At 37.0% G+C, this 16017-nt stretch overlaps 1 protein-coding gene across 2 annotated transcripts in view; it reads left to right on the forward strand.

The window, feature by feature from the left end:
* NUDCD1 (NudC domain containing 1) overlaps positions 1-16017 on the forward strand; it is a 52158-nt gene that overhangs the window by 26060 nt on the left and 10081 nt on the right. For both annotated transcript variants that reach the window (XM_075415675.1, XM_075415676.1), the window contains exons 5-8: positions 2597-2782; positions 5394-5601; positions 10425-10569; positions 12823-12948. In XM_075415675.1, the coding sequence (XP_075271790.1) occupies positions 2597-2782; positions 5394-5601; positions 10425-10569; positions 12823-12948 (665 nt within the window). The remainder of the gene's footprint in view (positions 1-2596; positions 2783-5393; positions 5602-10424; positions 10570-12822; positions 12949-16017) is intronic.

Consider the following 16017-nt stretch of genomic DNA (forward strand, 5'->3'; position numbering starts at 1 on the left):
AAGGCTCTGCAGACGGATCTGGACAGACTGCATTGGTGGGCTGAGGCCAACTGTATGAGGTTCAACAAGGCCAAGTATCGGGTCCTGCACTTGGGTCACAACCACCCCATGCAACATTATAGGCTTGGGGAGGAGTCGCTGGAAAGCTGCCCATAGGAAAAGGACCTGGGGGTGCTGGTCGACAGCCAGCTGAACATGAGCCAGCAGTGTGCCCAGGTGGCCAAGAAGGCCAACAGCATCCTGGCTTGTGTCAGGAATAGTGTGGCCAGCAGGAGTAGGGAGGTGATCATGCCCCTGTACTCGGCACTGGTGAGGCTGCACCTCGAGTACTGTGTTCAGTTTTGGGCCCCTCTCATTACAAGAAGGACATTGAGGTGCTGGAGCGTGTTCAGAGAAGGGCAACAAAGCTGGTGAAGGGCCTAGAGAGCAAGTCTTGCGAGGAGCGGCTGAAGGAGCTGGGGCTGTATAGTCTGGAGAAGAGGAGGCTGAGGGAGGGCCTTCTTGCTCTCCACAACTACCTGAAAGGAGGTTGTAGTGAGGCAGGTCTCTTCTTCCAAGTAACTAGTGACAGGACGATAGGCAATGGCCTGAAGTTGCGTCAGGGGAGATTTAGACTGGATATGAGGAAAAATCACTCTTTCTTTACTGAAAGAGTGGTCAGGCATTGGAACAGGCTGCCCAGGGAGGTTGTTGAGTCCCCATCCCTGGAGATGACGAAAAGATGTGTAGATGTGGCACTTAGGGACATGGATTAGTAGGCATGGTGGTGTTGGGTTGACGGTCGGACTTCATGGTCTTAGAGGTCTTTTCCAACCTTAATGGTTCTATGATTCTCTGCTATGTCTGGCTGGCTAGACAAAGTGATCACACCTCCCACTATTGCATTACTGAAGAACAAAAAATGGAGGCATGACAATAAATCTGAATGGAAGCAGTGAACAGATGTCTGTTCACATCTTGTATGGTACTTCAGAGGGTTGTGACAAAGGTATACCCTTCCAACATTTTTTTTTTTCTTTAGTTAACTCATGTTTTAGGAATCCTCACTGTGAAAGCTTGAAGTTAAGAACCACCATGCTGCTTTATTAGGCTGAGAAAATGTTAAGTGCTTAGCTGTCTTCTGACCTTCTTTACAAGCAATATCACGTAGTATGTATGAACTTACCAAAAAGATCATAGACTTACTTAAAAATTTTAAGTGTTGAGGATTGGTTGAAAATACTCTACAAAAGGTTTGGTCACACAATGACAGTGTGAGGTTATAGAGCCTTTTAACAAGTGAGCAAATGGTGTAAGAGAGATGTGTAAACAATTTTGAGATGTTTCAGTGCACAGTTAAATTCAGTCAGTTAAATAACAGCTCGTTCAATGAGTGGCCAACTTCCCCCTAATACAAAGACACGCTCTTTTTGGTCATATATCTAAGCCGAGGTAATTTCTTAATCTTTTAAAGCAGGCTACCCTGTTGCTTGGTGTCTTCTGATTGTATAGATCTCTCACTCTGTCTCTAATTAGCATGTTTGAATCTCTCCAGTTAATACCCACACCCCCTGCCCCAACCAAACTTTAGGAAAAAGAGGGATGCTTTAATTAACACCATTAAGTACCAGAATTACATTATAGTCTGGTTATTACTCTTTACTACACTTCTTGCTTAGCAAACAAGATAACCAACTGAGAGGGCTTAAATTATACCTGGCTTATCCATTGTTATCTGTATTCTCCTCTGACTTTGATGTTTCTCTGTGCTTAACATTGAGGTCAAACAGGAACACTTTTTGGAGTACTAGAGTGCCATAGATGATATTTACCATCATAATCTGGTCTTGTCTGTCTCTGCTAATTAGTTCCTAGTTTCTTTCAAGTTAAGTTTTAGTTACAAGCACAGTGATTTCTTTTAATTAAGAGATGAAGCATAAATGTGAAAAGCTAAACAATTCCTGGGGATAGTTTTATCACTTGTGAGAATTTTATCCAGTTGTTTTGTTTTTAGCTAAAAATCCATATATACAATCTGTTATTATTTGGAAGTTGATCAATTACTGTGGACACTGTGGGCAGTAAGGATTCTAATGGAAAAAGAATAAACGTGCTAGAACCTGTTCACCTACTGGTGTTTTGAGTCATCAGTCCTCATGTTTGGGAGCATGTTAGGGAATGGCATGGTCCTTGGCGCCAGTCGCTAACATCTGGGACCTCCCTTGTAAAGGGCATTGTTTTACAACAGTGGAGGACGCTGGGCATTTTGCATTATGAATAAAGTGTTACCACTAGCTGTTTCATTGCTTTTCCAGTTTTTACAGCAGCTCAAGAAATATTTGGAAAACTTGTTTGTGTGGAGGCTGTGAGTGGTTTTATGAATTGCAGGGCTAGCTGTGATCAACAAAGATGTCATAAGAAAAAAGGGCAACATTAGATTAGTTTTAGAGTCTACAGATTTAACAAACTATTTGGAAAACAAAAGAGAAATTTCTTTTTAAACTATGGTACTGTGATTTAACGTAGGATTGCGGAGTATTTTTAAGTGTAATGAGATTCTCGTATAATAATTTGTCTTCTAGAAAAATACTTTTGCTAAGATTTTTTTTTTTCGTAGGTGATCCTACATATGAAATCTTTAAAAGGAGAGTTTTACAAGGAAAATCAGTCCCCCATTATGCAGCAATAGAGCCAAGTGGGGATGGTCTAATGATTCTTTCTTACAAACCGTTCAAATTTGTACAAGATGAAGATGACAAATTAGAAGAAAATGACGATGCAAAAGCAACAAATGAAAAGAAAGGTAAGACTTATCTGGCAGATTTTGATAGGCTGCTTTCTCTTTTGGCTTAGGAAACAGCTTGTCAGTTTAGCATCTGTTTGGAAACTCTGGCAATAAATGTTTGTCTTAGTATCTTCCAGATTTTTTTTTTTTTTTTTTTTTTTTTTTTGTGTGTGTGTAAGGACAGATTGGCTTTTTTTGTTTGTTTTCACCCTGGGAAGCTGTATTATGCATAAACCTATATGTGAAGCTTTTTTGAATAGGAGACACTTAACGAACTTTGTTGTCCTAAGGAAAAGGATATTTTGCAAACACAACTATACTAAGTATTTGCTAGCAGTTGGATTGCTAAGGTAACACCTAAATTTAGCCATCTGGCTGAGGTACTAAAATTAAGAAGCCAGTCTTCGTAGATGAGAGAGGGCTGTATGGCACCCATTGACTCCCCCAGATGGTTGTTCATCACAAAGCTCTCTGGTATGTAATTTACTCTTGTTTTTCTAAAAAAAAAAAAAAAAAAAAAAAAAAAAACCAAAAAAAACCAAAAAAAAAAACCCCACCAAAAAAAACTTTTTGAAGAATTAGAATCCTGTAGAAGATTATCATTTCTCCAGTGGGAAAGCAGTTCAGAATAAATAATAAACTTCAACAAAAGGCATCCATACTTTTTTTTCTTTAAGATCAAAACAAAATCAAGTTTGTAAAAATATATTAATAAAATTGTTTCATCTTAAATATCACTGAGCTCTGTAATATGTGTGTTTATGTAGTTGTATTACTTCAGATTTGATTTTTGCTTCTGAATATGAGGCAGTCCTAATTGAAGGACACTAGCACAATCTTTGTCAATGGTGCAAAAATATGTTTGGGAATCAATACAAAAAGATCAATTTTCTGGAATGTATTAATGTTACACACTGATAATTGTGACATTGTACCTGTGATTGTATTAAGAATAATCTGTACATGTAAATCTTGAGGCAAAGGAGTTCTTCAGTGCACTGAGCACCATATTGCAATGATTGTGCAGTTGTCACCCGAATTAGCTAGTTCAGTGTTTTAAGGATTTTAAGAGATTCTGGAGGTGTGTGTTAGGCGTGAATAAAGAAACGTGGTAGAGAGCACTGTATGGCAATTAGCATAGCTCATTTTGTGCATGTAAGTGCACATATGGTGGTGTTAAAGCCCAGAAATCTGTAATGTGTGGAGTAATGATTGCAGCAAGACTTTTAGAAGACTCCTCATGACACAAAAATCTAGTGGTAGAAACAGTACTGAAACCTGAACTCCTAGTTCAGTGGGAAGTCTAATACCTCTTTAAGAGAGAATTTGTCTTTAGCTAAACCTAACGTGGGCTGTAATTTTAGTTGCATGGTTATATGAATTTTCAGGCATAATAGATACCAGATAATGAAAGAAGATGTGCTGGCAATAGAACTCTAATTTTTGTAGGCGTTTACAACAACACACAAAAAATATGAAGGAAGTTATGTTGCACATGGGTGTTTTGGTTTCTGGGTTGTTCTTTCATAGTCTTTTTTGCACAGTTTTAACATTATGAGAAGGCTATCTTGAAGATGGGAGAGAGGGGAAGTCTAAGCCGCTTTTTTGGTGTCATTCAGTTTTCTTACAAGTTAAGACTTTTAATATCAGATATAATATGTGTCAAAGTTTAGAGTTTTGAAGGCTGTCGTATCTCAGAAGCTGATATTTTCTGGGAAGTGTATCTGTGACTGATCCATTGCAAACGGGAAGCTCTTGGTAATGGGCAACAGCGTGAGAGTCCTTCCAGAGTCACGTTTGCTGACATGAAGCTTAGATCAATGAAAACTTGTCTTGTGTTGTGACAACTTGAGAGCGCCAATGGGTCTATCCATACTTTACTTTTTCTCTAAATAGGATGGTAACATACAAATATTGCTCTTTAGAAAATGGAGGAGTCTGTTGTCTGTGATCAACTGTGCACTACACAGTCATGCTGTCATAGCCTTCCTTTTGTATAAACATTTATCTTAAAAGGGCACTTCTTGTAGTGGTTTAATAATCAAGGTAGACACCAGGCAGATTCTAGACCCAGGAGCAGAAGTCAGACATTACCTCTGGGCAGACAGTTTTATTTCATCTCCATCAACTGAGGCAGATGACAACTACTTGGTCTTCTGAAATAATTTCTGTTGAATAGCCAGTGTAGCTTCTGGCAATATAGTTAAGAAAAATTGTTTACGTCTCTGAATGGCATATAATTCTGAGCATGCAGTAGCTTGTCAGTACCACTGCACCTGATGTCTCTTCAACCAAATTATTAATCATTAATGTTTTGGTGTATTTGAGTACATTTTTGTTATCAATTTACTAATGCTCCAATAAATTTAGATTAATAGTTAATGCCCATTGTATGACTCTGTCAGCTCATTTGAGTATAGACATGAATATAAATTGCTCACCACGAGGGACACAAATGAACTTGATTGAAACATTTCTCCACTTAATAATCAATTTTATGTAAATTGTTCAAGGTTAGTTTCCATTCTTCCACAAACTTCTGTTCCATGTGTCCCAGCATTACATGCTGTGAAATCCAGGACAGCATTTGTAATCTAGTTTGTATTTTTCTGTATGTTTCCAATTGTAGACCCTCTCTATTACTGGCAACAGACTGAAGATGATGTGACAATAACAGTTCACATTCCTCAAGACATCTCTAAGGATGACATAAAAGTACGCTTTTCCCCTGATAGCATACGTGTTACACTGAAAGACCAGCCTCCTTTGATGGAAGGAAAACTCGCTTCATCTGTGGACCATGAAAGCTGCACATGGATAATTAGAGAGAATAAAAGGTGTTGTATATGGTTTTTAGTTTTCCTATTGATAGGAATTGATTTCAAAGTGTATACCATATCTCTGACTTCTGGCCCCTCTGGGAATGGACTTATCTAATGCTACACCCTGCATGCCTCCTTACAGGTGTCTGTCTCCTTTGCTGAAAATAGTTTGCTGGCTTTTGCAATGCTGTCTCACAATACTGTTTCTTTAGCTAATTGTGAAATTAATCCCCTCCTCTCACAGTTATTTGCTACATGACCAGCTATTTTCTACAACAACATAGAACAGCCCTTCTGAAACAATAAATTCTTTCATTTTGGAAAAAAAGCATTCTGTATAACCGTGTGTACTGACAGTTACACCTGTATCTCAGACCAGGAAATTGAGTTTCTACTACTGGGCTGTCAAGCAAAGTTCTTTGCAACATTAGGGATACATTGATGCTCATAATGTTAGCCTCCTCGTACTATTTTCACAAGCTTTGCCTGTGTTTATTTGCAGCCAGAGTTAATGTCCTGTTCTAATGGTCAGTTGCCTTTCTAAAACAGTATTTGGTGATACCAGCTACTGGAGATTAGCCCATGCATGTCTGTGTGACTACCTGTCTGTATGGCTACCTGAATTTTAATTGTCTTTATAAACTTGTCCATTCACTTCTAGTTGATCACAGTGGAAAAGTGAATAGGTAAACTGTTGAATGATTTTCATAAAGACAGTGTATCATATAGTTGTGGTGGTAACTATAACTAATTAGTGATAAGTTCAGTAACTAAATTCAGTAATATTTTGAAGTACTGAAGAAAAACTTTTTTTTTTTTCCAAATAGGCAGAAAAATACCTCAGGTATGAAAATGTTAAACATAGCTTTGTAAGCAGAGTAAACTTAATTAGTTCAACAATTTTTTTTTTTTTTAACTAAATTTTAGGATTGATTAGCCTGTATTTACCTTGTTGTTTGTGTTAATAATTTCTCTTCTACTTCGGCTTTCCACACACAGAAGCTTTTTGGGTAAGAACATAACAGAAATTCCTCAGGTTTGACTTACAGTTCCTTATTATATTTTCATAATCCATTGTACATTATGTACATGATATAAAATTAATCTGTGTGAATTTAACATGCTGTAGACCTCATAGAAATTTTCATGGTTGTATGTGTGAATTTAACATGCTGTAGACCTCATAGAAATGTTCATGGTTTTATTTGATAAGTAAATTTTAGTTGTCTCTTTCTTTCTGAAATAAAAACATGAAAGAATGGAGAGGAAAAAAATTCAGGCCTTCCTAAACCATAGCCAAATTTACCTTTTTTTTTTGTTTCCATTTCAAAACCTGTTCTAGAATTTTAGTTCTCTGGTAGAGAAATGCAACCTAATTCTGGACATCTAATTTTGCATTCTGCTTAGACTCTGTCATTATTAGAGCCTCCAGAAGGCCCTTCAGAGCCGTGAACTGATCTCAGTGACAAGATGTGTTCAACCATTGTTTTATTTTCTTTTTTGGTGGGTGCACATTTTCTACAACATTTGTATTTGCATCAATAAAAAGGCCTCATATATGGAAAGTGACAGAAGTATTCAGATTTACTTTCACATGTGTTTCTGCACATCTAAAAGGGTATGTGAAATCCCTATATAGTTGGAAATGTACCCTTCTGAGTTTTCCATTTGAGACTTGAAGCTAAAAGCTTGTAGTATAAACCACTTTCTTTGTTGCAGTTAACAGGTGCAGTGAACACTTACATGCACCGTTTTGTCCTACCTTGTAGGACGTGAACAGAGAGAGCTGTTGAACGCTTAAATACTGCTACACATACTCCTCTTGATCCTTTCACTTACAAGAGGGGTTGAAAGGCTGCACTCATCTTTTGCGGTTGTACCTCCCCTTGTGCTACCTGGTCAGAACAGCTAGAACTGAAGCACTGTCTAAATGGTTTAAGTAAGGCTTAAGTTATCATGAATGAAATGCAGTATGTGCATTACAAAAAACAGGTAGTTGATCCACACTTTAATGATCTTGTTCTCTTTGTACCCAAAGTCCATATTGCCTGTAAAAGTGCCTTGGAATTTTTATAGCTTCTCTTGTTGATTGCGCTGGTGGGTTTCTGTTCGTCTGCCTGAGGGAGGTGGGTCTGGAACGGACTAAACATTTTCTGCTCAAAGAGCTTTGTGATCCTACCTCTGAACTTTGAAAACTACTTTTCAACAATCTGTAACTCAGTGTGTTATTATTTAATCTAGGGGTGGGTTTCATTATTTAGAAATCTTGTATTAGTCTCTTAAATGTTCAAGAAGGGATTTGTGCGTAAGTCCACAGCTATCGGATATTGATACTTACTGCAAGAGAAGAGCTGTCCAGGTTCTTCAAGTATTCTCTTTGTAATATCTGTGAATCTAGGCACCTAAATACTTCTTAACTACAGGCAAAGTGTTGTAATCAGTGCTGGCCATCTATATATTTGGTTGTTATTGTAGCCTTGGTTAATATCAGAGCTATTATGATAAATGCATAATCACAGAAGGAGTTCAGAGTAGTAGGAGTGTCCATACTTAAATAAGAACAAAATTAAATCAGCTGGTTTTCAGTGTCTGTTATGGTATTGTGAGGTTTCTTTTTTTTTTTTCCTTCCCTTTTTTTTCCTGTTAGAGGCCATGTTTGCAGTAGTTAAAAAGTCATTACGGTTTTAAATGATAACTTGTAAATACATACGTTTTCACTACCATTCCCGAAGTGTTGAAACTGGGGAACAGTGTTATACATTTTAGATATTGTCTCTTATGATAGTTTTTCATATCACTTTGTATGTAATACATATGACAGTAGTTATTCTTGCCATTATAATAGCTTAAAATACAAAGTGAAATAAGTTATGGTGGAGATAATACTGACTTCTGGGTGCTTGGACAAGCTCGATGTCAATATTTTTTATTAATGCGTTGTTTGAACTTCTACGTGAAGTATACAGGTGTATATACCTTGTGAAATTTGAATATAGTAAGAAAACTAGCATGACATTTTCTGCCAGACGTTCCCAGTTAAAATTTTTTTCAGTTTCTTCTGAGAAATGATTTAGTTTTTAGGTAGTCCTGTGAGGAGCAGGGAGTTGGACTCTGATCCTTGTGGGTCCCTTCCAACTTGACATATTCTGTGATTCCACGATTCTCTTTTGATTTTCCTCATCAAAAATCTTGTCTTTTTCCAAAAGATTAACTGTAAAAGATGGTTATTCTCCAAAAGAATTAGAGGGACTAATATTTGTATAGAGGCTATGCTAATACTGCATACTAAAATGTGACTTTTCAGTTATTGATTATTAGATATCATAGTGAAAAATAACTAAAATTTTTTATTACTCAGTCAAGTGAGCAATATTGCATGAATGTTAGACTTCTGTTTTAATGGGAAATAGTAATTACATATTTCAATGTAGTAAGTCGCACTTGGTTCTTACTGTTGGTACTGCAGTACCACTTTAAATCTCAAACTTGCTCCAAATACCTTCCGTATGGAACCTGATTGAGACTTCACCGAATAGTTGTTGCTATGATGCAGTAGTTAGTAACTTAGAAAGTTTTCCTATTTTGTCAGGTAAAAACTGTCATTGTAAACACTGGAAGTGTATCTAATAAGTGAATATAATAGAACTAGCTCTCATTTTATCGTTATATCCATGTGCTGGTCTAACACAGTAATTAAGTGGAATTGTTGTGTTGGTACATCGGGATAAGTCTCTTGGTTTGTTTTTATTTAATTAGTTATTCCTAATGGTTATACCAGGTTCTTTTAAGTTTGGGGGTTTTTTTACAGGTTACAGAAACCGTATCTCTTCTGATTATGATTTTAGATACACAATGTAGATAATTAACTGTTGTAGTATTTCTGAGGTCTATAAAATACAAGTATTTTTGTCTTAGATATTATATAAAGAAAGATGAAAGATGAAGAGCTACTGGAGAGAGTCCAGCGGAGGGCTACGAGGATGGTGAGGGGACTGGAGCATCTCCCCTACGAGGAGAGGTTGAGGGAACTGGGCTTGTTCAGCCTGAAGAAGAGAAGGCTGCGAGGGGACCTTATAAATGCCTACAAATATCTGAAGGATGGGTGTCAGGAGGATGGGGCCAAGCTCTTTTCAGTGGTGCCCAGTGACAGGACAAGGGGCAATGGGCACAAACTGAGGCACAGGAAGTTCCGTCTGAACATGAGGAAGAACTTCTTCCCTCTGAGGGTGACGGAGCACTGGAACAGGCTGCCCAGGGAGGTTGTGGAGTCTCCTTCTCTGGAGATATTCAAGACCCGCCTGGACAAGGTCCTGTGCAGCCTGCTGTAGGTGACCCTGCTTCGGCAGGGGGGTTGGACTAGATGATCCACAGAGGTCCCTTCCAACCCCTACTATTCTGTGATTCTGTGATTCTGTAAAGGTAGTGTACAGTGAAGTAGCCCTATTAAGTACTTTTTAGATTTCAAATAAACCTCTGTAGTAAAATTCTGTCACTCTTTGAATAGATTTTACAGGTGATCTCCTGTGGCATTTTAATAAGGCTGCCTCAGGGGAAACTGCATTTACATTGAAAACTCTGAGGACACTTACATGAATAGATTCTCTTTGTTCTTCGGCTTTTAGAGATCACATGCCCTTGGTCTATTTTTCTTTAGAATTTTTTCCATTAGAATAGTTTATTTTATAAATTGAATGCTAGTGATTTCTGTTATGTGATTTTTCATTATTAATTCAGTTTGGAGAGAAGTGCTCAAATCTACACGTAGAGCTTTTTGACTAACCTGAGAAATGGATGCAGTGTTTTCATGTACTACTCTTTGTCTTCTATTTGCATTTTAGTTTGGAAATTTCTCTAATTAAGAAAAATGAGGGACCCCAGTGGCCAGAGCTAATAGTTGGTGACACAAGAGGGGAATTCATAATGGACTCTTCCCAGTGCTCTGAAATAACTGAAAGCCTGATGCATCTTACCTCTGAAGTAATGGTAAGGAGTTGAAAATAAAACATCTAAAATTCTTGTACGTTTGCGTGTTGTATTTTCTTGATACCCTAATTTGCGCTTCGTTTGCACATCAGTTCATTTACTATTCAGAATCCTAACTCTACATTCATTTATAACTGAAACTGTTAACAAACTAATGGCACAAATTGTGAATATAATTTGAACAGTAATATCATCTTCATGGGGGACTGAATTTAGCTTCCATGGTAGCGTCTGTGCACCAGAACAGAAGTCTGATTTAACACTGAAAATAAATTTTATTTTCACCACTTACAATGTGACAGTTTGTTTGAAAGCACTTGATTTAAGTAATTTTGAAGGATACCTGTTTCTTGTTTATCGATAGGTTAGCAACACTTTTATACTGTCTTCCTAGGGATGCTGTACTTGGCGTATAGACTGTGAGTATAGAAGACATTTTTAAGAAAAATTTAGGAAAGCATAATCATTCATGACTCATGAACTTTCTGGCATTATTGTTATACAGGAAGTCTACTTAAAACAAAATAGAATGTAATTTTTAACTGCTCTTTGCTTGATACTTCCCCTTTTGGTTTAATTAGAAAATGGCATCTCATCTAAGACTTGTGAAGTGTGAGCCCCTATAGGTCTTGATATATTAGTTTTGTATAATTACTTTTTTTAATAAAGCTGAAAAGTGCTTCGTGCTCTAAATTGGTTTCTCTCCTCTCTCGCTCAGTATTTGTGGGCAAGATGTTGTAGTATATCTTTTGACCATAGATTTATTGGGAACTTCATTTTTCTTTTCTCTTGTAACTCCAACCTAGGGTTAGGGCTTATAGTGCTTAAAGTCATGATTTTATTTTTTTGTCACAACTTTTCAGCTTGTGTGCAATAACTATCATGTAAAAAAAATCTTGGGTAACTATTCATTTAAATAAGTGTTACGTATTTTGTTATACTGCAGCTTTCACGATATATGTATAATAAAGGCATGGATTTTTTTGGGTCATCTCAATTGCTTGTGGTAGTGATGTTTACCTGGAAGGTTTTTTTAAAAGCCACTCAACAAGTCATTAAATCAGAGGCCATCAACAATGCTTGATAGAGAAGAGGTGAACCCCAAAGACTAGCCTCTAAAGAGGCAATATACTCTGTTGTAGGTCATCTGCATTAGCCTGCAGTGAATGACCCTTAATTTGTCTATTTTCTGTCATTTAAGGGTGTTTCTCTGTTATCTCTTAATGTTTGTTTTCTTTGTACTTAATTGTCTTAGCAATTAAAAAAAAAATTGTGATGATCTCCTTCACTTCCTGTGCTGAACCAAAATACAACTTCTCCTTCATCAGCTGAAATGGATGAAGAAATGAGCACAGGAACTCAAGAACTCCTCCCTGTCAGATGAATTGAGTCAGTGCCCTGTCTAATCTTCCCTTACATGTTCTGTTCGGCCTCAGCTTTTGGCTTGTATTAGTTGTCAAGATGTGTCTTTTTTGTGCAAGAGCAACATTAATTCATACTTAATGAGGAAGTGTGTATTTTTTGCCATCTGTTAAATCAAGGTCTCTTTCTGTTACCATGATACTGGTTCTTTAAGTATATCACGAGGGTAATGTAGCTTGGTTGTTCTGAAAATTATGCAAGGAAGATGTCATTAACTGAAGTAATCTGTTTCTGTATGGAGTAGTGTTCTGTCTTGCTCTCGAATTAGTAGTAAAAGTGATCGTTTTTCCTTTCTTTGACTTGTGGGATGTTAAAAAATACATGTCCTTTTTTCTTGAGTGTATTGAAAAAATATGTATAACAACATTATTAATTTTAAATCATTATTAGCAAAGCTAAAAGGAGGCATGTATTTAGACCTACTTACAAAATTAACCCATTTTTTTGAAGAGCGTTTCCAGTGGCAATCTGAAAGAAGCTTACATTGATGTAAATTTACTAAACCTTCGTAGATTTTTCAGGAGTATATGTTTTTGCTACTTACAGAAGGGAATTCATTGTCCATGTTTTAGTGGCTTACGTACCTTTCCTGAAACTGAAATGGTTTTGTTGTACCTACCACTCATGCTGTCATCCATAGCAGAAGTGGTTCTGTTTGTTTTGAATAAGTACATAGTAGCTTGACCTGTAAGTATGTAAGGATATGCAAATGATTCTTCCTGTTCTATTGAACCTTTTTGTGATGAAAAGGGATTTTTTATATATATATATACACACACGTATATTCAGTAGCTTGGATTTTCAGTGTACTTCATTGTCTGTCTATTTCAGAATCCAAACCCTGAAAAGGAAAACCCACCTTGTAATGCTCAAGAATTAGAAGAATGTGATGCTTTTCTTGAAGATAGTGCAAGCTTGTGCAGATTTGATGGTGATACCTTGAAAGTCACTCATGTAGTAAGTGCTGCAAATTGTTACAGAAATATTTTAAAATACTTTTTTATGATATGCAAGTTGAATTTTATTATCAGAACAAAAACCTATGCAAACTCTTGAAACCACATAAATTTATTGCATAATGTAAAATCATGGTAGTGAAAGAAATCATCAACCAGTATGTGTTCTTTAGCGTCATTTTAATGTAAAAACAAGGCTGCTTTTATTCTGATTTAAAAAATATATATACTTCCACAAGTTAGCCATTTGTGAAAGCAAAATTAGGTCAGAATAATTACAAGAAAGGGGTCTCTCTTGGTGGTGCGCAGTTCTTTTCGATTCTTTATTTTGCATTTTTCTCAGTAATTTTTCGGGTAGCCTGGTAGAAAGTTGACCATTTTTACGAAGGTACTGGAGAACAGATCTCTTTATGATACTTGTTTGTCAATTACACTGGAAATAAGGTTGTAAGCAACATGCTTGACTAGGAGGTTTGATCTGGGTTGTAAGCAACATTGGCTAACAGGAAGTTAGGGCTTTATCTGGTCCATTGGCTAAAGCGGGAAACAAAATGATCATATGAAAGCATCGCAGATTAAGTTGTCTTGGGGATTTTGGGGGCTTGGGGTTTTTTTCCAGATGTCTCTACTATATTTGTAATAAATGTTGGTGCTGCACCTCATCGCTGCCTTGTGTCACACAAAGCACGTATTGGATAACCTGTTTTGTACAGAAAATGTCATAGTTACAGGATAAGATTTTGCATCAGTTCATAATTTCCCGTTTCTTCAGAAAAGCTCAGAAGTCTTAAGTCCGTGTCTTACAGATCTTGGTTTGTTCGTTTTTTTTAGAAATAAAAATATCATTATCTTTTTTCCGTTGGCAATACAGATACGTATGTATATCTGTGTCTGTATATATATATGCCTGTACATGTATTTGTGCTGCTGAAGAAAAAAATAAGGCTAGCGTGCTCCACCAAGAAAGTAGTCCATTTTGTGGATAGAGTGTGATAAGTAATATTTATCAGAAAATAAAAATAAAATCAGTAATTGGTAGAAGGACATTTTAAAGCAGCTCAGTTCAAGTGGATTTTAGCTGTTCAGTGATGCATGGTAAGAAAGAAGAGACATCAGGCATACATAGAAACAAGAGGTTCAAACTGGATGGAAGAAAAAACTTCTATACCAGGATTGTAGCATGGATTGGTTGCCAAGTAAGGTTATGCAGCCTCTGTCCTTGAGGTTTTCGAGACCGGACTGGATAAAGTTCTGAATAACTTAACAAAAACTACTGCTTCTTGCCCTGAAGGATAAGAAGTTTGTGCCCCAGAGACATTTCACAGACGAGGAGGAACATGATATCATGGGATCAAGAAAGGCAGATCTGATGTATGCTGCTTTCTAGCAGGCAGCAAGACATTGTGGAGCGAATTTGAACTCCAGGGTGTTTGTAAAGAGCTCTTAAAAATGAGTAGCATAAAAGTAATCCAAAAGCTAATGTGTTTAAAGCATTGTGGTCAAAGGACATTTATGGTGGGTAGGAAATGTTCATACATGTATAACCTGCTCTAGCTGACCCTGCTTTGGGCAGGGAGGATTGGACTAGAAGATCTCCAGAAGTCCCTTGCAACCTCAACAATGTGATCCTGTGATTTTGTTCCTTGTTGGAGGGCATAGAAACATGAGTATTTCAGTAGATTTTTCACCATAACAGGAATATGTTTTCACTTTGATTTTGTTCTTTCAGATTATTTGGGATTTTTTTTAGTTAGCAACTTGGGGGCCTGTTCCTTTGGAAGTGTGGCTGATACAGCTTTTCATTTTTGTCGTAAACCATCATCAGTAGTGTACAGTTGTATATGTCTTTTTGCTCTTAAGTTGGAGAGAATTTTGTGAAACGTGTCCAGAATCTTACAGAATTTAAGACCGTGAAATATTTATACAGGAACATTTTCCACTTGAAGTATAGTTTAAGTCTATAGAACATTGATGATGTAATGATATCTGTTCTGTAAAGAGACTTGATTCTATTTTTCTTGACATTTTCTAGTGCATTTCACTGGCAATATCTAGCTGAAATAAATAGGTTTGACAGCCAGCAATCTTTGTCAAATATATTGCTATACTGGTCTGTTCTTGGGTGGCAAAATTACATTTGTCTCCTTCAGCTCAAATGCAGTTATTCAGTTTCTCCTACAGAGAAATATTTGTTTTATTAATATAAATTATTTAAGTTAGGTTAACAGTGGCCTAAACTTCAGTATGTTGTGTTTCCAAACCATCGGAAACTAGAGATGCGTGATGGACAACATTTTTTTTTTACTGTGGAGGGCTTTATGAGGTGAAGTATGGGCTACTTAAAAAATGCTACCTTGTTTTTTGATCTGCTTGCAGTAGCATTTACAACATGAAGTTTGCCTTCTGTGCTATGTAGATTAGCGTGTATATTACCATATGGTTGAGTTCTGTATTATACATCCTGTTAAAACCAGTTGCAGGCAGGTGCATGACAAAATGTACAGAAACTAGTAGTTGAAAAAATGCTGAAAGATGCCTGAAGTACAAAGTGGTGCCGTGTGCTTGCAGTGAGGAAACCCAGGTGTCCCAATCCTTAGCAAAACTGGGATGTCTTAAGGGAAGAGATGTTGCTTGTTTTTTAGGTACAAAAGAAGAGAGTATTCCCAGTGATTTGTGGAGCAAGGACAAAATAGGAAATGGACTATGTAAATGTGGGTCTGTGAATAGTCAATCGCAGTAGGTAATTTCAGACAGCAGTTGATTTGTGGCAGGAGGCTTTTCTGGTTGATTGGTGGATTATGGAAACACAACAGAAGAACTAATATTCACTTTCTACTAGCTGCCATATAAGGTCGCTCTTTCCTTGCTCGTATGCCTACATGGAAGCATGAGCCTGCCTTCTCAGTAGGTGCCAGAATGACCTCTGTTAACTAAAACTGCGTGTCAGTCTGTGAAATACGTCATGCTTGCATCTGAGCTACAGGAGTGTGGGAGGCATGTCATGTATTTGCGTGTGTCTGTTGGAGTGGAGATGCTCTAGGGGTGATAGACAAGAGAAGAGGCAAGGTTT

This window comes from Opisthocomus hoazin, chromosome 3, assembly GCF_030867145.1.
Source record: "Opisthocomus hoazin isolate bOpiHoa1 chromosome 3, bOpiHoa1.hap1, whole genome shotgun sequence".
Lineage (NCBI taxonomy): Eukaryota > Metazoa > Chordata > Aves > Opisthocomiformes > Opisthocomidae > Opisthocomus > Opisthocomus hoazin.